The sequence below is a fragment of the Oreochromis niloticus genome, linkage group LG3, assembly GCF_001858045.2.
Source record: "Oreochromis niloticus isolate F11D_XX linkage group LG3, O_niloticus_UMD_NMBU, whole genome shotgun sequence".
Classification (NCBI taxonomy): Eukaryota; Metazoa; Chordata; class Actinopteri; order Cichliformes; family Cichlidae; genus Oreochromis; species Oreochromis niloticus.
In genome coordinates this window covers 34134212-34156987 of record NC_031967.2, presented here as the reverse complement: position 1 = coordinate 34156987, position 22776 = coordinate 34134212, and the positions used below count along the sequence as shown (strand labels likewise).

The 22776-nt window shown below is 41.3% G+C and overlaps 2 protein-coding genes across 5 annotated transcripts; one reads left to right on the top strand and one right to left on the bottom strand.

Annotated features, from left to right (window-relative positions):
• Positions 1-1269: 1269 nt before the first annotated feature.
• LOC109199445 (uncharacterized) lies at positions 1270-7034 on the bottom strand. Of its 4 annotated transcripts, XM_019354796.2 has the most exons (21): positions 6781-7033; positions 6633-6700; positions 6265-6514; positions 6105-6182; positions 5906-6022; positions 5600-5758; positions 5187-5463; positions 4957-5084; positions 4655-4774; positions 4489-4536; positions 4316-4396; positions 4203-4249; positions 3491-3551; positions 3328-3378; positions 3209-3253; positions 3063-3127; positions 2727-2850; positions 2554-2583; positions 2175-2328; positions 1947-2057; positions 1270-1816 (listed from the first exon to the last, which is right to left on the bottom strand). In XM_019354796.2, exons 3-21 carry the CDS (start codon positions 6337-6339, stop codon positions 1716-1718), a joined length of 1872 nt encoding a protein of 623 aa, XP_019210341.1. In that variant the 5' UTR covers positions 6340-6514; positions 6633-6700; positions 6781-7033; the 3' UTR covers positions 1270-1715. The 4 variants fall into 4 exon arrangements, with proteins under 4 accessions (XP_019210341.1, XP_025760258.1, XP_019210342.1 ...); XM_025904473.1 differs by lacking the exon at positions 6633-6700 and having other exon boundaries at positions 3328-3366; positions 6781-7034; XM_019354797.2 differs by lacking the exon at positions 6633-6700.
• Positions 7035-7185: 151 nt separating this feature from the next.
• Positions 7186-22776, top strand: LOC100690888 (N-acylneuraminate cytidylyltransferase). Its single transcript, XM_019354801.2, has 8 exons — positions 7186-7506; positions 14978-15120; positions 16073-16228; positions 18889-19022; positions 19137-19231; positions 19321-19456; positions 19553-19718; positions 19845-22776. The coding sequence occupies exons 1-8, from the start codon at positions 7265-7267 to the stop codon at positions 20021-20023; spliced, it is 1251 nt and encodes a 416-aa protein (XP_019210346.1). The 5' UTR covers positions 7186-7264; the 3' UTR covers positions 20024-22776.

The window sequence follows — 22776 nt, the reverse complement described above, 5'->3', positions numbered from 1 at the left end:
AACGAGTTTTTTTTACTGTTATTCAAATGCGACCGTGGAAATAACTAATAGAAGAAAATGCATTCATTCTTACCTTATACTAACCGTGGTGCAGGCCAGAGCAGTGCCTTCTCCGGTCAATTCCGACGGCTGTATCCCAATTCAGGGTCTGCAGCCTCAAAGGCTGCATTTTAAGGCCGATTACGTCACAGCGGCGCGCCGAAGGCTGTCCCAATTCAAAGGCTGTGGGCGTTTATCAATATGCGTACTTGTGCGTACTTGCGTTCTCGTGTACTCGTGATACGTCATCAGTCGGAGACCAAGTACTGTTCCAATTCGAAGTACGCATCACGCCGAGAACGCGAAAAAGTCCCGGATGTGTTCTCGATCCGCCCGTTTTATCGAGCATGCACCCGATCTGTACCGGAAACCCGATCGGTACCCCGCATGCGCGAAAGTTGTCTACTTCCGGTCGAAGCATTTTACGATAGTTATGGGTCAGAGTATCTGTTAAGATGTTAAGAATAATAAGTATCTATTAAAATGTTTGAAATAATGAAACATTTCAATATAATGTAGACAAAAATAAAAAATTAAAAGGTAGTTACGGATCAGGACTCTCCGATCCTTACTGCGCATGTGCAAAGACGGACCGTACAAATCGGGTCTACCCGATCCGTACTGCGCATGTGCAGATGTTTTCTTCTTCTTCGGTTTCGTTTAATAGCAGTTTACTCCCAGTGTACGAGAATACCGCACCCTGCTGACCGAGCGAATGATCTGTATTGTAATTGTATTGTCATTGTCAGTCGAGTGTGTTTATGATTGATTGGAATAGTTATGATGATGTCCACTCCTCACTGTCAATTGTCAATAAACACTGAATCTGGCCCATGAATTTTCACGTGACATTTTAATTTTTTTTTTTATTTATATACACACTAGGCTATATTTTACTATGAAAGCTGAAAATGCACCATCATAATACAGCAGATACTTTCAATTTTTACTACATATTCTAGGAATCTGTTTCCTAATAATAAAATATAATATATTCTTGCACTAAAGACAATGTGGCTCATCACCCAAAATGGTTTTGCATTAGATTTTTTGGTTTGCCACTGTGTCTTGAATTAACTTTCTTCTTTGTAACCACAAAATTAACAATGTTGCAAAATTAATGTTTGACAATATTTTTAAAAGGGTATTCTTAGGTGAACCATTTGTTTAATTTAAATTTGACTACACTCATTTGTATATATCGATATAAAATTACACAGGACAACTTTATAATTTTCACAGGTTTACTGTAACAATACTGAAAACAAACCACAGATTTCAAGAACATGAACAACAGATACAAGTAGAGAGGATGTGTTACAACCCAGATTTATTTCAGAAATATAATTTAAGGAACTAAATTAAATAACATTAAACCAAACACAGGTCATTATGACTTCTTGGCTAGTACGCAGTAACAAAGAACTCCACCGTGGCCAGGCCACAGAGGGCAAAAGAAATTAAATAAACAATAAAAAGAAATCGGTGATAACCAATAACACAAGAGTTAGCAAAAACTGTCACAAATGAAAACAGGTATCAGAACACGAACCAACATGTGGGGAAACCACAAATGGGGAACCCTTTCACTAAAACCAGTGTGTGTGTGTGTGTGTGTGTGTGTGTGTGTGTGTGTGTGTGTGTGTGTGTGTGTGTAGGTGAACAGTGCAGACACATTAGTTGTCCAGTTGCATGCAAATGTGGCTGCAGTAGCCTGGGCGCATCTCCTCCGAATAAAATGCCCGTAGTTGTCCTCTTTTACCTGTGCCAACATATCCTGTAATACAAAAAAAAAGACAAACAGAGAGAAGAATTGGCTCCAAGGTATGGTTTTCATCATGTCCTGCACCAGTGAGATTTTCATTGTTTGTAATGACAGCAATATAAGATTATACAGTGTTATATACCTCGGGGGCAGTGTTTGTACTGATCTCCACATTGAAGGCAGATCTCAATTGTGTACATGTTAAAGTACTGTTCTTTGTACTTTTCTGAGAAGCTGCTCCATGTGCAGACGCCTGTGTAAAGCACAAGCAAAAAACAAAAACACAAAACATTTACATGCTGCCAGTGAAAAACATGTGACAACAGCAAAAAAATGTACATATAATTTCATAATTTACTGAAGCCCTTACTGTGAAGCCACTTGAAGTGTGCTCGTCTTCTGAAATATTCAGTAGACACAAGGTCTCTGAACATGGAGCACACCAGAGCCAGTTTGAAGATGGCTGTATCCCCTTCGTGTAGAACAACCTCTTCCAATATGTCGATGAGGACACATGCTGGTAACTGTAAAATATAGGTCAGGCAACAATAATGCAAATACAAAATTTGTCCACCAAGTTTCAGAAATATGAGGACTGAAATACATTACATTCAGTGGTGTTTTCATAACTACTACTTCATTCCACTACTGAATAATGCCTCTTTCTGCCCTGATGGTGCTGCCTGTGATTCTAATCACTAATTCAGTTATGTCAACATTTTAAATAAAAGGGAAAATAAAGAGATTACCTCCAGTATAGGGCACCTGTCAGCGTCAGCCTTTAATGGAAAACATGATTATCACATTACATGGAAGTGAAGATTACCACCATGTATGTAAACCTGCATTGTGATGAATAGTCTCAACAGTACAATTCTGTGGTTGTATTCTACAAAGGGTTTTCCCATCGTTGTCCTCTCACCTGTCTGATTAGACTTGGTGAAGGCTTGGAGGAGGTTGCCTTTGGTACCCTGAAGACAGGCTGGAGAGTTCCCTGGAGGAGAAGGGATGCTTCTTCTGTCCAGAAGGCGAATCTCTGTCCATGCCTTAAAAAAAAAAAGCAATACCAGACTGAATGGACTGTAGTTGTGTACTGCTGCTCTCTTCTGTATGTTCAGTCACAGGTTTTATAAGTGACTACATTAAGCCACTTTCACAAACATTGGCTTGACCTGATGTGTTGCCTGAGCCAAAACTGCAATTAATACTAACTTTGAAAACTGTGATTATGATGGTGCCAGTTTGTTTATAGCCATACCCCTCAATGCAGAATCTCTCCATCAGCTGAATACACCACCACAGGCGAATTGCTGGCATGTCCTCCTTGAGAAAAATATAATATAACGTTTATCAAGGTTGGAGACTGGCACAGGTATTTTGGTGGTACTTTATGGAAAAGCTTACCTCTGTGAAAGATAGTGGAGATGAGGTGCTGATGCAGAGAGCATACTGTAAAGTAAAAGCAACCTTTAACATGTATAAATGTTGTATTGAAGTAATGGCAGGAACAGAAAAATTCTCACCATCAGCATAAAGATGCCGCAGCAATTTCCATTGCACTGCTGGGGAAAGAACTGTAAAATGAGAAATGTGTCCTTAAATGAAGAGAGCTGACATGCACCTGCTATTTTTTACTGAATTATTATGTACCTGATGAGCTTTCAAACTTGCGCAATGAAAACATACCTCAAGGTCTCTTCCTGTTTTCTCCATCCAGGATCCAGAGTCAATAAAGGCTGCTACTCTCCTGGCATTGTAGAGAATACACATAACACAAAAATCAAATGTTTGCCATTAACAAAAAAATTCATGAAGTAGGGATGCAACAATACGTTTTTCAAACCGTCAGATCCTTGGATCTGAGTTTTTGCTGATACCAAGTACCAATGCCGAAACTTCTACCACACAAAAAATGGAATGAATCTGAAGGCAGGTTTTATTTTTGTGTGTGTGGTTGTTACAAATAATAATAGTGAATAACATTGTTTTTTAAATGTATATTACTGGAAATGACCCAAAAATTCTAAATTTGGATAAAAAAAAAATAAACATTTTCTGTGAAACTTTTACCGATTTTCCACATTTCAAGTATCTGTTCATGGTATTGGCTAACAAAAGATATGGATACGATTGCATTTGAACCATATGGGCCCGGATACCAGTATCGGTGCATCCCTATCATGAAGTAGCCTAAGAACGAGGCTCCCTCCTGAACCTTTAAGCCTGAGAACGAGGCTTTTTTTGCCAAAGAACGCACTTGGCCATTGAACAAGGCCAGAAAAACTTGTCATTTCTTTAGTGTCAACCTAAATATGGCTCTATCAGATGAAAAAACACAGAGCGAGAAAGACCAAGGGCACTCACACAGAGCAGATAATGGTCAGCTTCACCTGCCTACCTGCTCCAAGCTGGAAAAAGTAGGATGTCCTTGGACCTAAAGTTGTCCTACAGGTATTGGGGTACAAATTAGTAAAAATACACACACAGGAGAAAAATCAACAAAAAACGTACCGGCAAGCAACGAAGCAGGTTGACTTGTGGATCCTTCCAGGTGGCCACGACGTAGAGGTCAGCAATGTGAACATCTTTTCCCTAAAGTGAACACACACAAAAAACCAAAATCAATACACAACAACCATTTATGGCTTTAACCAAAGAAAAAAATTACCAGTACAACAGATTACATGTCTTTGTGCAGCTTCCCCCACAATCTTCAGACAAGCATTCCCAATCTGAAAGAAACAGCAAAAAGCAACATACGGTTTACGGTTTCAGTCACTACTCTTAAAATCTTGCATTACATGATATTTTCTTTGTGGTACATTAGCTAAAGTAACATGATATACTAACAGTAGATTCCATGGAGTGTTCCAAACCCAGGCTCCAAAAGTCTTCCCGAGTCAGGCAGATGTTGCCTTCCTTCACGAGGAGTTCTCCTGGAGGTCGGTTTTGGTCCAAGACATATTCGAGCTAAATGAAAAGAGCACATCGTGTGAATTTGCTTCAAAATACTATAGAAAATAATAAAGACAAATATTGAAAGGGAAAATACTAAATAAGGCTGGAATTACTCTCATGCTACAGCAATTCTAAAACCATCAACGACTTTGACTTATAAAGATTTAACGTGACTGCACAGAAATGCGCCTTACCAGACTGGACTGAAGAGGTTCCAAGTCTTTCTGCCACTTTGCTCCTGGACTGGCATACTGATGATCAATCTGCCATTCAGGAGTCCCATATGAGTGGTCCAGGAGAAACTTCCTCTCAGTTGGTGGATCTGATAATATGCAAATATGTGGCATGACATACAAACTTTAATCCATTTTTAACATTAAATGAAAACGTAATTGCGACTACTTATTGCATGTCATACTCTTACTTTTTGATCTGTGGTAGTTCCTCAGCCTGGACACGTTTACCTTCTGGCAAGTTGCTCCCTTCACAATAGTAGCCACCCCCTTTGGCGTGATGCTGGCCACAGTGTACGGTCCTTGGTGTTGGCTCAGTAAAGCATCTCCAATGCGTCGTCTCTTTGGATCACCTGACAAAAGAACATCATCACCTGCTTGAACAACACACTGTCTTACCTGCTTCCTTTTCCGTGTTCCAAAGGTCTTCTTCTGGGTGTCCTGTGCCCTCTCAATGTTGCGAAGAACCTACAAAAAAATGACACAATAATCAGATTGAGAAAGTGTTGAATACACAATAAAAATGAGAATGTTATCAACGACATTTTCCCTTTTTTCCTAAAGAAATCTCGTTTCTCTGTCAGTCCCCTTCAAATGTACAGACCGTTTCATTCAGAACTGTCATCTCCTCAACTCTTGTGTCGATGTCCTCTTCAGGGTTTGCAACCTCAAACTCATCGTCCATGGGACAGGCGTTCATCACAGCAGGAAGACGTGGATGTCGGTGGAAGAGCAGGAAATAGGGACTGTGGCGGGTGGAGTGCTGAGCACACAAAATCTCTCCATTAATTCACTTTCTCTTGCACTTTTCAATTGCTTTTTTAAAATTTCAGTTTAAAAACACATTCTTAAAATGATGGAACACTGTAAAGTATCTTGAAAGGAATACAATATGTCAAAACAGGAATACCTGTTTTGCAGTGTTGATGCCATACACCACAGCAGCAAGGTGTACATCCCAGTCATCATGGTTCTGGTTAACATACTTTCTGAGAGCACGCTTGATGTTCTGGTTGGTCCTCTCATCCTTTGAGTTTTATTGTAGAATAGATGAATAAGCATGACTGATTTCACATGAGTGACTCAAGGTTAGCTATCCAAATGCTTACCTGCCCGTTGGTCTGGGGGTGATACGCACTGGAGACAGCATGTTTAATATTCAGCATGCTGAAAATGCTGTTGTTGAGCTGCAGTGACATGAGCAAACTTGGCCTAAATACATCATATCATATCATATCAAGGCATGAATAACACTTTCACAAGTTTTACCTGGTTCACAAACTCCTTTCCTTGGTCAGTGATGATTTTCCTGACCATGCCAAACGTGTATAACTTAGAGGTCATGATTGCAGAGACCTCAGCTGCAGTCTTGGATTTAAGAGGGTACCTCTAACACCATTGTGATTCCCGGTACCAGGGTTATTGTGGCATTCCATCAGAACTGACTTCTTCTCCTCCTCTGACATGACTACCAAGCGCATGCACTGCATACTGGGGCCAGTGTAGAAGAGTCTGTTGTCTGTTACAAGATGAAAATGTAAAAAGCTGAAATAGTTGCTGACTAAAGTAAAATAAAATGTCTGACAGATATTAATAAAGTTTGGGATAATGTATCTGAACCAGTATGGTACATTTACCTTCAATTGAAATTAACTTTTAAAACCATATATATAGGGTATATATGACAGAGTTGTATTTTTTTCATCTAATGAGGGAGAGAGAAAGAGTTTTAAAAATTAAAAGTAAAAAAATTAATAAAAGATCGACATTAATTTTCGTAGTTACCCTTCAGTTTGTAATTAGGTGCCATTCTCCTTATTTTACGGCGCAGGTCTTCAGTCGGGGGAAGCTCTCCATTGAGGAGAAAAGCATGAATTTGCTTGTATACATCCATTGTTTAAATGTCCCGGGCAGTCGAAAATGAGGCAGAGCTGTCGAGAAATGCTAGAAGCTAACTGGGCGCTAAGCGCATCATTCAAATATATTGAATGTCGCAATGCTGGCAAAGAGAGGAAGTGACGTAAGATTTGCGCATGCGGGGTACCGATCAGGTTTCCGGTACGGATCGGGTAGTGACAATCGGTGTAGACTTGGGACAGCTAAATATCCCAGAATGCATTTCGTCCAAAACTCAACAGCGGACTCCCGGCACATCGTTCCCAACCCCCCCCCCCCCGCTCTTGGCGGGGTTCGCGCATGCGGGGTACCGATCGGATTTCCGGTAGCGACACCGCCCCAAAAGTCTGTTTTTAACCACAGAACCTCTTTAATGTCCGCTAAGCGAAGACACGATGACGACGAAGTGGACAGGGCTGCTTCTTCCAACATGAAACAGAAGAAGAGACAAGTGGCTGCTTCTTCCAACAAGAACCAGAAGAGACATGTAGCTGCTCTCATTTTAGCACGGGGGGGAAGCAAAGGCATTCCGCTTAAAAACATCAAGCCCTTAGCCGGTGTCCCCCTTATCGGATGGGTGCTGAGGGCTGCCGTGGACTCCGAAGTGTTTGATAGGTACGTTGCAAATGTGTGACGGTGATTTCAAACTGAATTAAAGCTGCAAGGAGCGATGAGAGGTAGGGCTGTTCGATATAACGATATATATCGGATGACGATATAAAAACGTCTATCGTTTCATTTTACGCTATCGTTTGTTTCGTGGTGTCGCAAAATAAACTGTTTACGGCAATATTTTTTCATCATTTTGATGGTCACTGTAGTGCAGTGTTGCCAACTTAGCGACTTTGTCGCTATATTTAGCGAGTTTTCAGACCCCTAGCGACTTTTTTTCTAAAGAAAGTCGCTAAAAAAAAGACGTGAAAGCGCGTATCGCTTTTACTCTCAACAAGCAGCGGGTGCTGTAACGCAGGCTTCTTTTACTCTTATGCTGTTTTGTGGATCACAAGGTTTAAAACTACTTATAAACACACACACACAAAGTAACTCCACCAGAGTGCCTATTTCGGGTCATTTTTGCCGGTCCAAGCCCAGCTAAAGGAGCAGGGTTGGAATTGTGACATTAAAAAAAACAATAATTGCTAAAAGAAATTTAATTTGTAGTTTTAAATAAACTCTAAATGCATTTAGGACGTTTTTTACTCACTTTATGTCTCGTCCACGATGTTATTTCTCTCTCCAACAACATAGGTTACAATTATATTAGCATGACCAATTATGCAAATTAGGTGATGACGTCATTTAGCGACTTCTAGCGACTTTTAGGACAACCAATAGCGATTTTCCTTACTGAGGAGTTGGCAACACTGCTGTAGTGGCTATAGCTAGCTGTGTCCCAAAACGTCGGCTGCATCCTTCGGAGGACCCGGCCTTCGGTCTACGTGGGCCGGGTCCTTCGAAGACCGAGAAGGCCGGAAGTGCGAGGCTGTGAAGTGGGACGGTCTAGCCTTCAGATTTGCGTCACCGCTGTCTCGGTGGAATTTAATAAACTCGGCCGTCTGCTCCTTGCTATCTAAAATATAACAGGACACTGGCATAAATTCTCGACCGTCTCACACTTCTGTTTAATCAGTTTTCTTTTTGACGTTTATTCAGCTGTGTGAAAATCCCGGAGGAACCCACCCGATGGATTAATAAAGTTTTATTTAATCTAATAATCTAATAACTTTGATCTCAGCCAACCCGATTTACTCACGAACAAATAAAACACCGAAATAAGGCAAACAATTACATTTTTAAGTTATCCGAGTGACTTATATATCATGTTTAACCTGAGTAGCGAAAGAGCGGGGGTCTGAAAACGATGAAGCCGGGAGTCCGCTGCTCTCGCCGGCTCGAGCGACCATTGAATCCCCCGGTTTGCTATCGAGCGGGTGGGTAACAGACGTCTCCGAAAACGTCGGCGCACTTTTGCAAATATGCGATGTCTTGATAAACCAAGCAGATATTTGAAATTTACACCGCCACTTTCTCGCCTGAAAATATGTTAAAAGTTTATTTTGTGACCCAGAAAGATTAATAAGACTAATTTTAAAACTTAGTAGCGGCCGCCATTGTTGGCAGCTGAAATTTGGCTGGACCGCGCTATGAATTCTGGGATATGGTGGGCTACGAACGACACACCCGACCCATCCTTCAAATTCGGGGAAATGAAGGACGCATTTGTCGGCCGCATTTGAAGGAGTCGACGAATTGGGACAGCCTTCGTTGCCGGGCTGTGACGTAATCGGCCTTCAAATGCGGCCTCCGAAGGATGCAGCCGACGTTTTGGGACACAGCTTGTGTCAGAGAAAATCTCATATGCTCTTCATGCAGCTGAGTACATCAAGTGTTTAAAACGGAAGCTGTGCAGGTCTGAGATCAGCAGCTCTCTGAAACACCAAACTGAGGTCCTGTTAATGCTGATATATAGTGACACTGTTACATGAGTGATTAATCCTTTTGTTTTTTTGTCTTTAACTTTATCAATAAAACAGCTGCAGCTTTCACTACAGCACATGTGGTACTTTAACCCTTGTACTGTTTTCATCAGTTCATTTTGCAGTTAACATGTGAACATGTTGGATGATCTGTCTGCTGTCACTGGGTGGTGCTGAGGTCTGAATCTGAGGGCAGCTCCTGTAATCACAAAGAGAACAGAACCATCACAAACTGAAATATAAAGTTTATCTCTTAAATCTGAAATAAAGCTGATCTTCTCTGTCCTCACACACTCAGGATCTGAAGTTCTCTTACATTTTTTTCAGTATTACAGTACACTAAAGTACTTTAATCCATAGTTCCTGATTAATGAGGAGTTGCTGAAGTATAAGCTTTAAAAAATGTTACTGTCTTTACAGATGTGGCAAGAGACTGAAAACATGCTGTTGTTTGCACATATTTAATATTCAGCTCTGCACAGGAGCTGCAGCAGGGTGCAGCCTGTTGCTTTTACAGTATAATACTTGTAATAAAAGTACAGTAACAGTAATTAGTGACTGAGGAGCCCGGGGCGTTTCTCTTGATTTCTTTAGTAAATTCATTCACCTGCACAGATTAGCTAAACGAATCCCGACAGCCGAGTGCTCATTTTAGCTAGCTAGGTCCTGAGACCTAGCTAAGGACGGTAGTTACGGATTAGCTTACAAACACGTTTAACTTACCGAAAAAGTGCAGCGGGGCCTCGGGTCCTTTAGTCGGGTAGTCCAGTTTACTGAAGAACACCTCAGGCTGTCAGGTTAAAACACTCGGTCGTGTTTTCGTAGCGTAAACGCTGGCCCTCCTGTCAGAGCCTACGCTCTATCTGCTATTCCCGAACAGAGATACGCAAGTTTCTCCGTGACTGCAGCTGCCAGTCAAAGCTGCTATGATGACGTTTCACCCCAATTTAATATCACCGCGGTAGGAATTAGAATCAAACTTATGGGAGAGGAGACCCCTTGGACATCAATCAGCGTGATGAGAACTATTGAAAACAAAAGAAAGAATCTGTGGAAAAAAATTATCTGAGGAGAATAAATTTATTTTAGTCTGACCCCAGTACCATCCGCTAACATGGAGGAGGCGGGGTTTATGACCTATACTGCAGCCAGACACCAGGGGGCGATAGAGACGTTTTGGCTTCATTTTTGGGGTGCGCGTCGTCCATGTGTTCTACAGTCAATGGTAAATACTCTGCATCTTTCACGTGATTCAGTTTATTTTGAAAAGTCTCAACAGGATCTTGAGCTTTATTGTGAAAGGTTTATGTGGAAAATAAACAAGCGGATACGCCGTGGTTTTACTGTCGTTGTTGCTAACGACAACGCATAAAAACAAGCGCTTGTCTGTCTGTAGTGTGGTTATATTAAATATAAGAGAAAGAAGCTGTGTCCCAAAACGTCGGCTGCATCCTTCGGAGGACCCGGCCTTCGCGGTCTACGTGGGCCGGGTCCTTCGAAGACCGAGAAGGCCGGAAGTGCGAGGCTGTGAAGTGGGACGGTCTAGCCTTCAGATTTGCGTCACCGCTGTCTCGGTGGAGTTTAATAAACTCGGCCGTCTGCTCCTTGCTATCTAAAATATAACAGGACACTGGCGTAAATTCTCAACCGTCTCACACTTCTGTTTAATCAGTTTTCTTTTTCACGTTTATTCAGCTGTGTGAAAATCCCGGAGGAACCCACCCGATGGATTAATAAAGATTTATTTAATCTAATAACTTTGATCTCAGCCAACCCGATTTACTCACGAACAAATAAAACACCGAAATAAGGCAAACAATTACATTTTTAAGTTATCCGAGTGACTTATATATCATGTTTAACCTGAGTAGCGAAAGAGCGGGGGTCTGAAAACGATGAAGCCGGGAGTCCGCTGCTCTCGCCGGCTCGAGCGACCATTGAATCCCCCGGTTTGCTATCGAGCGGGTGGGTAACAGACGTCTCCGAAAACGTCGGCGCACTTTTGCAAATATGCGATGTCTTGATAAACCAAGCAGATATTTGAAATTTACACCGCCACTTTCTCGCCTGAAAATATGTTAAAAGTTTATTTTGTGACCCAGAAAGATTAATAAGACTAATTTTAAAACTTAGTAGCGGCCGCCATTGTTGGCAGCTGAAATTTGGCTGGACCGCGCTATGAATTCTGGGATATGGTGGGCCACGAAGGACACACCCGACCCATCCTTCAAATTCGGGGAAATGAAGGACGCATTTGTCGGCCGCATTTGAAGGAGTCGACGAATTGGGACAGCCTTCGTCGCCGGGCTGTGATGTAATTGGCCTTCAAATGCGGCCTCCGAAGGATGCAGCCGACGTTTTGGGACACAGCTACAATTTAATAAAACATGATGAAGGTCAAAGGTCGTCACTTGTATGTTGAACTACAAACTTGTCATCTGGAATTTTTTCACAGTTTTTTGCAGATAGTGTTATTTACCATAAAGTAATTCAGAGTTATTCATACCAGAGTAACCAGAGAGGATCATATATTTTTAAATATATAACTTTCTACAGAACTGAATATATTATGTTCATGTAAAAGTCTGGAGCCTCTGGGGAGTATCCGAGTATTTATAACATTACACAAACCAAAGGTCTCCATCACAGTGTTCATGAAATGCTGGGTGTATCCATCTCCTGGGGCGGGCCTACGGAGGAGTGCTGAAGATTTCCCTGTGAGGGAGCTGCTGGTGAAGATCATGAGTCCTGCTTGATCAATGCCATGAGCTTCAGTCTTCTTGGTGTTTCTTAAATGAAGCCTCTCTCAGTGGGTCAACAGAACTTCTGGCACAGGACAGCTGTGATGAAAGAAAGGGAAGAAGTTTCTCCAAACCTCTGGACCCAGGAAACCCAGCTTGGTCCTGATGGTCTCCCTCACTAGTTTCTCTCCAGGGTGAATGTAGCTGTTGATATAATATGGATTATTATTAAATGAAAAGAACAAATCGCACTACACTACTGAAACCTCATGCTGCTGTTTTTAAAGTCTCCATGTTACCAGGCTGTAGAGGGCTCTGAATATTTAAACAGTTTTAGATCCATTACACTCACAGTCTTATGTTAAAATCTCAAAGGACAGCATTATATTTTTGATATTAACAGTAACTCTGGGCCTCTGTAGAGTGTGCAGATGATCTCATCGCTGTCTAAAAATGGATAAAAAACAAACATAAGAAGTGCTGAATCCTTCACTAACACAGACTATTAGAGTAGCAGGTGTGTAGCATCGCTAACTAGCTAGCAAAAAGCCTCCAACACAGTGCGTATGCTAGTGGCTAATCTAGCAAACGAATTAACAACAGAGTGATTTTAGAACTATAAGATGCTGTGCGTCTTTTTTATAACAGTGACATGGTTGTATTTACCTTAATTAAAGGAGTCGTCAGTCGCGGTAAACCAGCAAAAGAACTGGAGCAGCCGGGCTACGTAAAAAGTGTAGAGGGGCGTGTTTGCGGTCACGTCCAGCGGGTGTGTGGGCGGGAGCGTTACACAGTCGCTCCACCTCAAGTCACCACTGCGCAGACTCTGGCTCCAAATTTGCAAGATGGCAGCCTCCACAAGCGGGATATTTTGGCTTCATTTTTGCACAATGGTAGGAGGCGCTGTCGCGTCGTCCATCTTTTCTACAGTCAATGGTATTAACGGATGAGAAGTAAAAAAGAGCCGTCAGGTGCTAAAAAAATAAACCTTAGACTCAAATGTTAGAACAGGCTTTTCCCCGCAGCACGCTGTGTAATAAATACTCACAAAGAAAACGGCGGCCGTTACAACCTATGTCTAAAAATGTATAGTTTCATGCATCAGTTAAAACACTCGACTCCAGGTATGCGACACTTCACGCAAGTCGAGCTGCCCCAGATTCACAGAATTTACAAAAAATGTTACATTTTTGTGATTTATATCGTTATCGGACGATAGATGTCTTAATATCGGGATATGAGATTTTGGTCATATCGCACAGCCCTAATGAGAGGGCATTAGCACCACGTCATACTGTCTGCTGGAGTCGAGAACCCTCCCTGTCCCGTGTGGAACCACCAGTTCAAATTAGATCCAGATGGGATGATCGTTGCACCCTACTGCGCATTTTCCTGTTTCTTATAGGTGGCACTCTTTAGTTATTGACAAATGGCGTATCAGTCTGTTCTGAGTCGGTGTTCCAGGTTAACTGATTTTTACGGGTTATTATTACTGGTTAGATTTGTTTACATATTCCACTCTCCGTGTTGCATGTGTTGCATCCACAGATTCGTCATATACACAATCAAGAGGGATATATATAGATATTATTGGCCACTGTTATCAATTTGTCCATCTGTCAGTATGGGCTTTTATAATGCCCGGTTAATAAAAATGAAACGTGAAGAAGAGAAACACCCTTCAACTAGGGCTGGGTATCATCACTGATTTCTAGAATCGATTCGATTCCAATTCACAAGGTCCTGGTTCGATACAGTTTGATTCGAATTGGGGAAATTTTGCCTCAGACAGTGAGAAATATTACAATTCTGATCATTTATCAGTAAATATCCATATTTTTATATCTATAAAACGAAAGCTGACACATGTGAGACTTCATCAGAGGTGTGAGCATCACAGCAGATGCCTTTGTGTCAAAGTAACTGAGGATAAAACACAGAAAAACATGAAGGAGATTTTCCTGGCCTGGCTTTTTATAGCAGATAACCTTAAAAATGTTCTGCAGTAGAACAAAAACGAAAAAAAAAACATGAATCAACATATAAACATTACCTGATGCTGCTGAAGTGAAGCAGAGCAAAGTTACAGAGGTTTAATTAGAGACACAGCCAAGCGTTTTGCAATTTCGCATAACTTTAAAAAGTTTAAATTTCTTCAGTATTGAACAGCAGAAATGAGGCTTTCTTGTCGGAAGTCAGTTAAATTAAGAAGAAAAAACCTCAATGCTGTACATAACGGTAAACTTGTGCGTAATAAGCAAGCGAACAATGCAGTAAAACAGATTTTTAAAACTGCTCTTGACGTGCACAGAGAGATCTGTGCAACAAGTGTGATTTTATCATGGTGGAAGCAAAACAGCAAAAGCAAGAGGGAATTCATGACGATTTATATGAAGCATAGTTTGGATCTTCTTCTGCTGCTGGTTCAGTCCAATTTGGTTGGAGAGACACAAAACTGCAACTCCATTATCTAGCACAAAAAAAGATGTAAACACAAAGCGCAGACCGGCCGACGCATCAGAAGCTGTGAGCTTTCGGCTTTGAGCCTTGACGGCATGTCTGTGTACTGCCGTCGGGTGAGAAAGGCGACATCTCACTGGTTCTGATGTGTAGGCCGGTCTGCGCTTTGTGTTTACGTCTTTGTGCAGAATCCGTGTACCGGCTCTCATTTACGTTTTTAGCTGTTTGGTGGTTGTAGAAATTTGGTGAGGTTTAACCTGAGATTCTTGCGTTTAGGGCAAAATAAAATTGTGTACTCTCTTGTGGAAAAGTTTTTCCACAAGAGAGTACTCTACAACTTTCTTGTTGTTGCAACATGCCCATTTGAAATGCAATAAACACAACAATAATGCACCTTTTCTTTCACAGTGTGTGGGTATCAACAGACCACGCCGAGATTAAGAAAGTTGCTGAGGCATGGGGTGCTCAGGTGCACCAGAGGAGTCCTGAAGTCTCCAGAGACTCTACTTCATCATTAGAAACTATCCAAGAGTTTCTGAAATACCATAATGGTAGGTACACGCTAGGGCTGCACAATTAATCGTTAGAAAATCGCGATCTCAATTCATACTTATGTGCGATCTCATTTCCAAATGACAACGATTTATTAAAAAAAAAAAAAAAAAAAAAAAAAGATGACGATTGTACCGCATTTTGATCCGGGACATAATCTGCATGAAAACAAGCGCTCACTCTTCCTGCTCAACAAATGACAAGGGCGGAGCCTTATACCACGTAATACCGAAGCCAGCTGGCAGGGAAAAAACAACGGAGAGCACGTGAGAGATGACGAAGCTGTAAAGCCAAGAAAGTGACAGGAGAAAATCCGTCCCGGTCAACCACATCAATAACGGGAACCTTATACAGCGCTTCCCCATACCCGTCGAACTCCCGCAGGCACAAAGAAATTACGGAGGCTATCACTTATCACCTGGCTAAAGATATGGCTCCCATCAACACTGTGCAAAACGAGGGATTTAGGAAAATGATCAACACCCTAGACAAACGCTACACAGTGCCGTCCCGCAACTATTTTTCAAATGTTGCACTACCTGCTCTATACACGCAGTGTCGAGCAACGGTGGAAACGGAATTACAAGCAGTACAACATTTTGCGGCAACGACAAAATGTGAGACATTTATTGTTTTTATGTTCATTTATTGTTTTTATGTTCAGTCTCAACTGTTACGAAGTTGATGTGCAGTTAATAAGTGCAATAAATATTTATACTGGAAAAGAAAATCGTGAGAGAATCGTGATCTCAATTCTAAGCAAAAAAATCGTGATTCTCATTTTATGCAAAATCGTGCAGCCCTAGTACACGCCACACCTGCAACCCACAGCTGCCCCTCCCCATCACACAAAACTGCTGAAGTGCTGAAGAATCTCTTTTTACGCTGTTGTTTCACAAGCATCATTCTTCTGCCACACAGTTGAAAATTCTTTGCCTTTTGTTTTCACAGAGGTGGATATAGTTTGCAACATCCAGGCTACATCCCCATGCCTCCATCCGTTCGATGTGAGGGAAGCCTTAAAAAAGATCACAGAGGACGGCTATGATTCCGTCTTTTCAGTGGTCAGGAGACACCAGTTTCGCTGGAAGGAGGTAGATGAATTGTGTAAGTTAACACATGTTTGACTGTTATGTGCATGCTGAGTTCAGAGAATATTTGATAGCAAGGAAATTTCACAACTGGACTTGCTGCACAGGTAGCATCCTGTAGGTGTAGTAGTAGGTGCTTGATTTTATACACCTAAATTCAATTATTTGGATAAGTGAGTGAATAATATTGACAATATATTGTATCTGTAACTGACATTACAACAGCTTATTTGAAGTATTTTTAGACAGTCTTGCTATGTTGATGTTTTATTTGTTGTTTTGCTAAATAGATCTATGTGCAGATCTTTACAAGCTCCAGTCTGTCAGTTCTGCAAAAATCTTCTTTTGTCAGTTTGGAACTAATCTGAATGTGTCAGTGGACCTCCACCTTAGTAAATTATTAACTGGGATTAAACAAATCCTACCGATGCAAACTCAAACCATTTGAAACACTAGTAACAAGTATTCTCCTTTCTGAACAAACAACTGATCACTCACATCCTTTGAATTTTAGATATTAGAGTGACAGCAATTAATTAATTAGACATCAGTTGGTATGGTGGTATTGTGTGTAGGTTGTCTGATGTCACAGCAGGCCCAACTTTACATGTTAAGTGGTTTGCTGTCTTAGGGGGGCTTGGCCTCAAATATGAGGAACAACCAACTTGCTGTTTTTGTTCTGCTCCTCTAGTTAAAGCTCTTTGCATTAAACAAAGAATTTTGTTTTTTGGAGGGTTTTTGTGATAATTTCTCTTAATGGTGAACCTCACTGTCGATTCCTTTCTTGTTCAGACCAACTGCTCAACAAATCAGCAATCTTCCTGTCTTCCTCCCTAAATTCCCACAGTCGTCCTGACTGTCTAGTCCAGGGGTCTGCAGCCCTGGGCACGCGTAGGGTTAACTGATGGCACGACACGCAGTGAATTAATCTGAGAAGGTGCATTAAAACTCCTGCCAGGGTGGAGATTTTCGAAAACTCAGTTTTTGCGTTTACGCGTGGACGAGGAAAACGGAGAAAACGCAGCGTCAAAGGTGTGCGCCTTTTTTGACGTCACACTGCGCCAGGTTATTGTTTCAGTGAAATGGATTTCTACAATGGCGGACTTGGACAAAATACTGTTACTGTTAATTTTACTCTCTGCAGTGTTTAAATGCTTACATATACACACACAGTTTCTGTCCCTCCACACATAGGACTCAGTTCTGCTTCTATGCGCCACCTTTGTTTACTCTTTCCCACCCAGGCTTCTAGACTTCTGATTGGCTAACATTTCTACACAGTTAGGAATATATCGCCACCTGCTGCTTTGGCATGTTCCTAGCAGTCTTTTCCTTAGTTTTTGCCGTTTACGTGTGGATGGGATTTTTTTTGAAACAAAAACGGAAAGTGTATGGACCAATGTTTTCTTTTCTGATCAAACCAGAAAGCTTTAATGAGCAGCTGGATTTGTCCCGCATTAACTGGCTGGACACAGAGGACATCGAAATGCAGGTGATTGAACTGAAAAGTTCGACTCTGTGGGGGTCAAAGTTTGCAGAACTACAAACACAGCTGGTATCCACAGCTGTGCATGTTCATGGAGCTTGCATTTTCACCTGCTGGACATCACTACCTGTCAAGTTTAAGTTCTTCAGAACATTGCAGAGGCCTTATTGACAGTACTTGGCTCTACATATCTGTGTGAGCAGATTTTCTCTCACACGAAGAGTGTCCTCAGGTAGCCGTCTGAATGCTGGACACTCGGAGACCTGTGTCTCTGAGTGGGAGACCAGAGATCACATTAATATGTGTATCCCTGTATTAACAAACATGCCATATTTGTCCAGTTTATTTTTCTTATCATTGTTGTGAGGAGACCATAAATAGCATTTGCATTTTCTGTTGTACAGTTCATTTGCTGTTATGGATAAAAAGTGTCTTTTTTTTGTTTCAAAATAGCTGATAACTATTCGCTGATAGCTGCCAACATCTGCGAACAAATATAATTCTATAAAGTTGTTCTATATAGTGTGTAACTGTTCATATAGAGCGTTATTAAATTTATTGCTAATGCAATCATATGGCACACTGACTTCTGAGGAAATTTTAGATGGCACTCATCATCAGAAAGGTTGCCGACCCCTGGTCTAGTCAAAGACCTATAGCAATGCAGGACTATAAATCTTGCATTAGTTGATGTCTGGAAAATCAAGAAATCAAGAGTTGCTTGTTGTTCTTCACTAGAAATCTGAACTCCTGGTCTAACCTGAAAAGGCTTTCAGGAAGATTGGCAGACTGAGGAGTGGCAACGTGCTGTTCTCATTTTCGTGGAAAAGCTTTGAACACAAGAACTGATCTGAAATGCTTTGGGCTCATGTTGTAGCTAGTACCACTTCACCAATAGGGGAAAGAATTGATTACCTGAAGGTGAAAACTGAAAATGAAAAGATGAAGATCCTAGTCCACAGTGATGACGGTTTTACCTTGGCTTATAAAATACAGAAAATGAGCACTCAATATCAAATTAATAACAACTGATAACTCAGTTATTAGATTCATTTTATTTTTTTCCTCTTTCCAAATTTAGTTACACAGCTGCTGCAATGATAGCCTGAGTTTCCACTAAGTTTGGGTTTTGAAACAGTCACATCCTTTTAATCCTTTTTTTGTATGTAATTGAGCCTCTTTCCTCCTAGCTGATGAAAAAACTAAGGCGTTAAATCTGGACCCAGCCAACCGGCCGCGGCGTCAGGACTGGCCCGGAGAGCTCTGTGAGAATGGCTCGTTTTACTTCACCACAAAAGATCTCATTAACACGGGACACTTGCAGGTAATGGGGCGAAACTGTGCCTAATTGTGCCTCAAGCGCCAGTGCACGAAACTTCACCATCTTTATTTCGGGTAACTGCATATTTTTGTCACCCTTGCGTTTTCACCTCTCTAGGGCGGTAAGTCAATCTACTATGAGATGCTGCCGGAGTTCAGTGTGGACATAGATGGAGACATCGACTGGCCTGTGGCAGAACAGAGGGTTCTCAGGTGAGAAGCGCCCCACATAATGCCTCTCAGTCCGCTTTTAATCAACTATCGACTCCTTTTTCTCATTTAATCTGTGCTTCCTCAATCAGGTACGGGTACCCCGGTAAGGTAGTCCGCCTGCTGTTCTGCAATGTTTCTGCATGTTTAGCAGAAGGAATCAACGCTCTGTCTAGTAATACTAGAAACACATCTGCTATTCACATGCTGCAGGAAAAACAAGTGGAGGTTGGCTTTTTCCATCAGCTGTCTGAACAGAATTGAGTAAACTGACCCATCATGTATAACATTGCTCACAAACTGCCCTCTGTCTTGTTTCACAAGGTCATACTGTTGACCTCCAGTAATGACGCTGTGGCCCAGTCTTTGGCTGACAAACTTCAAAAAAGGACAGGGTGCCAGGTCATGAAGGTGGGAAAGAAGCCACAGAATAATTTGGAAGAGGTCATGAAGAACAAGAGTCTGGACTGGAAACATGTGGCATTCATGGGTAAAACGACTGCACTTTTATTTCTTAAGAGTTCAGTTGGCAGGCTTTGGAAACGTGTTACTGCTGAGTCAAAGTGTATTTATCATTTCAGTTTAGCCTCACTATGTTTTTCTGTTCCCCTCTCAGGTTTTGATCAAGCAGATGAGAAATTGCTGAAGCTGGCAGGTTTGAGTGCAGTACCCGGGGATGCTCCAGAGTTGGCCTCAAAGGCTGCAAAGTACATCTGCCACCTTTCTAGGGGATCAGGAGCTGTGTGGGATTTTGCTGAGCACATTTTCCTGCATAAACCGATGGCAAAACCTTAGGAGGACCACATCATTTGTAAGAACTTCTAATGGCAGATTAATTTTGATAAATTGAACAAATCAAACGAAATCAAATTAGTGGTGTATATGTTAGAAATATCAAGAGACGGGTTTGTAGTAATGGTAAAAAAGCAGATCCTCGTTCAATTCTAAGGTTTTGTATATCAGGACATAATAAAATAATCATATAGTCCTCACCAGTTGTTAAAAATTGAGAAAAGCAACCTTGGATGTGCAAAAACACACGGCCTACTACACTTTGTCACCATTTAACAGAAGCTAAGCCAAAATGCAGGAGGTTAGCAGCACCTGCTAGTCAAATGCATTTGATTAATTTATCATCAGCACGTGTGAGGACCTCTATAAAAACAGAGGTTTGGAAGTTTTTAAGGTCCAGAGCTCTCACCTGTGTTAACACAATGACACATGCTTCCCAGAAGTGGACGTCTCATGATCCCAAGGTCAGACTGTGCAATGTTCAAAGAAAGTGCAAAGAACAAACAAACAAAAAACAGAAAAAGACTTAACAAGTATGGCTTGTTTGGAAGGATTGCTAGCAGAAAGTCTCTTCTTCTAAAAAGAATGTGACAGCTTGGCTTAGGTCAAGGAAAATATATCTGAACAAGACTTCTGGAACAATGTCCTTTGGACAGACACGGCTAAGGTGGAGATGTTTAGCCGTAATGCACAGCATCAGCAGAAACGCCAATCAGCTGTCAGACACGGTGTTGTGGTCACTGAGCCGACCATGACCACCTCTGTGTACCAAACTATTCAAATGTGAGGCCACCTGTCTGACAGCTAAAGCTTTACTGAAACTGGGTCATGTGTTGCAGAGAGTTAAAGTCCACATCTGAACCCCTTCACTGTGTAAAGAACGGTGAGCTAAAATTCCTCTACAGTGATTTGAGGCTGCTCAAGTGCATAATTCTAGTCATTCCTGCTGAAGATGGTTCTACAAGCTACTGATTCATAGACTGTATTTAGTTTTTTACACATCGTTTCTGCATTTTGGTTTAGTTTTATTAAACAAACAATGTCATGTTGTAATATGTTGTGCTTTTGTTCATCTGAGGTTGCATTTACCTAACTTTAAGATCTGGTAAGGGCCAGAAAGGTTTTTTTGTATTACATCCTGATATCTAAAACGTCAGAGCTGTCTTTTTTTTTTTTTTTTGTGTGTGTGTGTGTGTGTTAACCATCGCTGAGCAAGAAACTTTCCCTGTGCCGAGCAAGAGGAATGTTGGCAGTGTTTTGGATTTTACAAGTTAAATCAAATGTTGAGGAAGGCTGTGTTTGAATATGATCACACCAAGTGAAGTATAAACAGGAAGCATCACTCATTTTACTGCAAGGACACCAGAGGCCTAGACTATGGAGCAGAATTTGGGTATTAGTCTGTGTTATTCGGTGTTTCTGTACCATGTAGCAGGTTCACGTCTTATCAGAGAACATCACCATGGTAACACATGATCTAGGCCTGTTAAGACATCTTAAAAGAAGATGAGGTGCCAAAATGGAAGTGAAATTAGTCAAATGTCACATAGTGCATCCCACTCAGTCTTGAAAGGTTTCTTTGAATGTATGCTGACGTCTAGTTCCAAGATGGACAAGAACATATCTGTAGTCCCTCAATAATGTGTCTAACCTCAGGCGCTACGTGAGCTACACTATATTACTATAATATGCTGGACAACATTTTCTGTCAAAAACATAATTAAATCTAAGGAGCTTGGAAAGAAAAGCTCACCTCTCATCCAAGAACATGAGTTCTGAAGAACTATGACGGGCCAGGTCCATCCAGCATTAACTACAGTGTCTCACTGCCTTTCTTGTTACTCCAGCAAGAACTAAACAATAATAAGGTCAGTGTGGGAAAAGGAAAAACATGTCACGGTTATCATGCTGCTCATATCCCCTTATAGCACTGGTTCTCCAATGGGGTTTGCAGGGCTCAGAGCTATTCAGTCCATTTTCTCCCACTTATCCAAGTCATCAGAGAGACAAACATTCGTACCAACAGCCAGTTTAGAATCACCATGTATTTAGGAGTACCCGGAGCCCACACGGTTATGTGAGCATGCAGACTCCCCAAGGAAAGATCCAGAGTGAATTTGAACCCTGGACCTTTTGGTTGTGAGGCTGTAGTGCTAATTCCTGCGGTCCCCTTTGCAATCAATTGTAGACCCTATGCATCTCCATGATTGGCAGGACAGGCTCAGGCAGCTTTTGTTGCAGACAACTTGAGTTCCTCTAGAGCTGAGAGCGTCTCTCTGTTAGGTTATCTTTCAGTGACTGCTAGAAAAATAAACTAAGCACATTTCTGTGTTTAAGATTGATAAGGTAAGGCTGGAGTTGTCAAAGATCTTTAATATGCTGCTTCACCTTCCTACTGAGAAGATTGGAGCTACTTAATAACTGCTAGCTACATCTACTAGCCCGTTACACTTTAGCCTACAAATGACTTGGTGTGTGCTGGAAAGACCTTCATATAAAACCAGTTTTTTGTTGTTTTTCATTGTTTTGTTTTTACTTGGTAAAGTTTATACGTTACACTAGCTGGATTTTGCTGCTTCCACCCACATTTACAGGCTTTATGCTCGGCTAAACTGCTCCTGATTTTCTTAAAAATGTCTTTTTTTTCTTTTTGCCGTTTCAAAATCTCATGAATCATTTCTGATTTAAATTTTAATGAACTGATTATTTTGTGATTCTTTTTAAATTATCAAATAAATAAACTTGTTTGATGTTGA

Coding starts and splice junctions, on each gene's coding strand:
- LOC109199445 (XM_019354796.2), bottom strand. CDS start 6,339: ATGACCTCTAAGTTATACACGTTTGGCATGGTCAGGAAAATCATCACT. Junction 4,775..4,956: donor AACCTCTTCAGTCCAGTCTG/GTAAGGCGCATT, acceptor CTTTTCATTTAG/CTCGAATATGTCTTGGACCA. Junction 2,584..2,726: donor CACCAAGTCTAATCAGACAG/GTGAGAGGACAA, acceptor TTTCCATTAAAG/GCTGACGCTGACAGGTGCCC.
- LOC100690888 (XM_019354801.2), top strand. CDS start 7,265: ATGTCCGCTAAGCGAAGACACGATGACGACGAAGTGGACAGGGCTGCT. Junction 16,229..18,888: donor GAAGGAGGTAGATGAATTGT/GTAAGTTAACAC, acceptor CTTTCCTCCTAG/CTGATGAAAAAACTAAGGCG. Junction 19,023..19,136: donor TTAACACGGGACACTTGCAG/GTAATGGGGCGA, acceptor TCACCTCTCTAG/GGCGGTAAGTCAATCTACTA.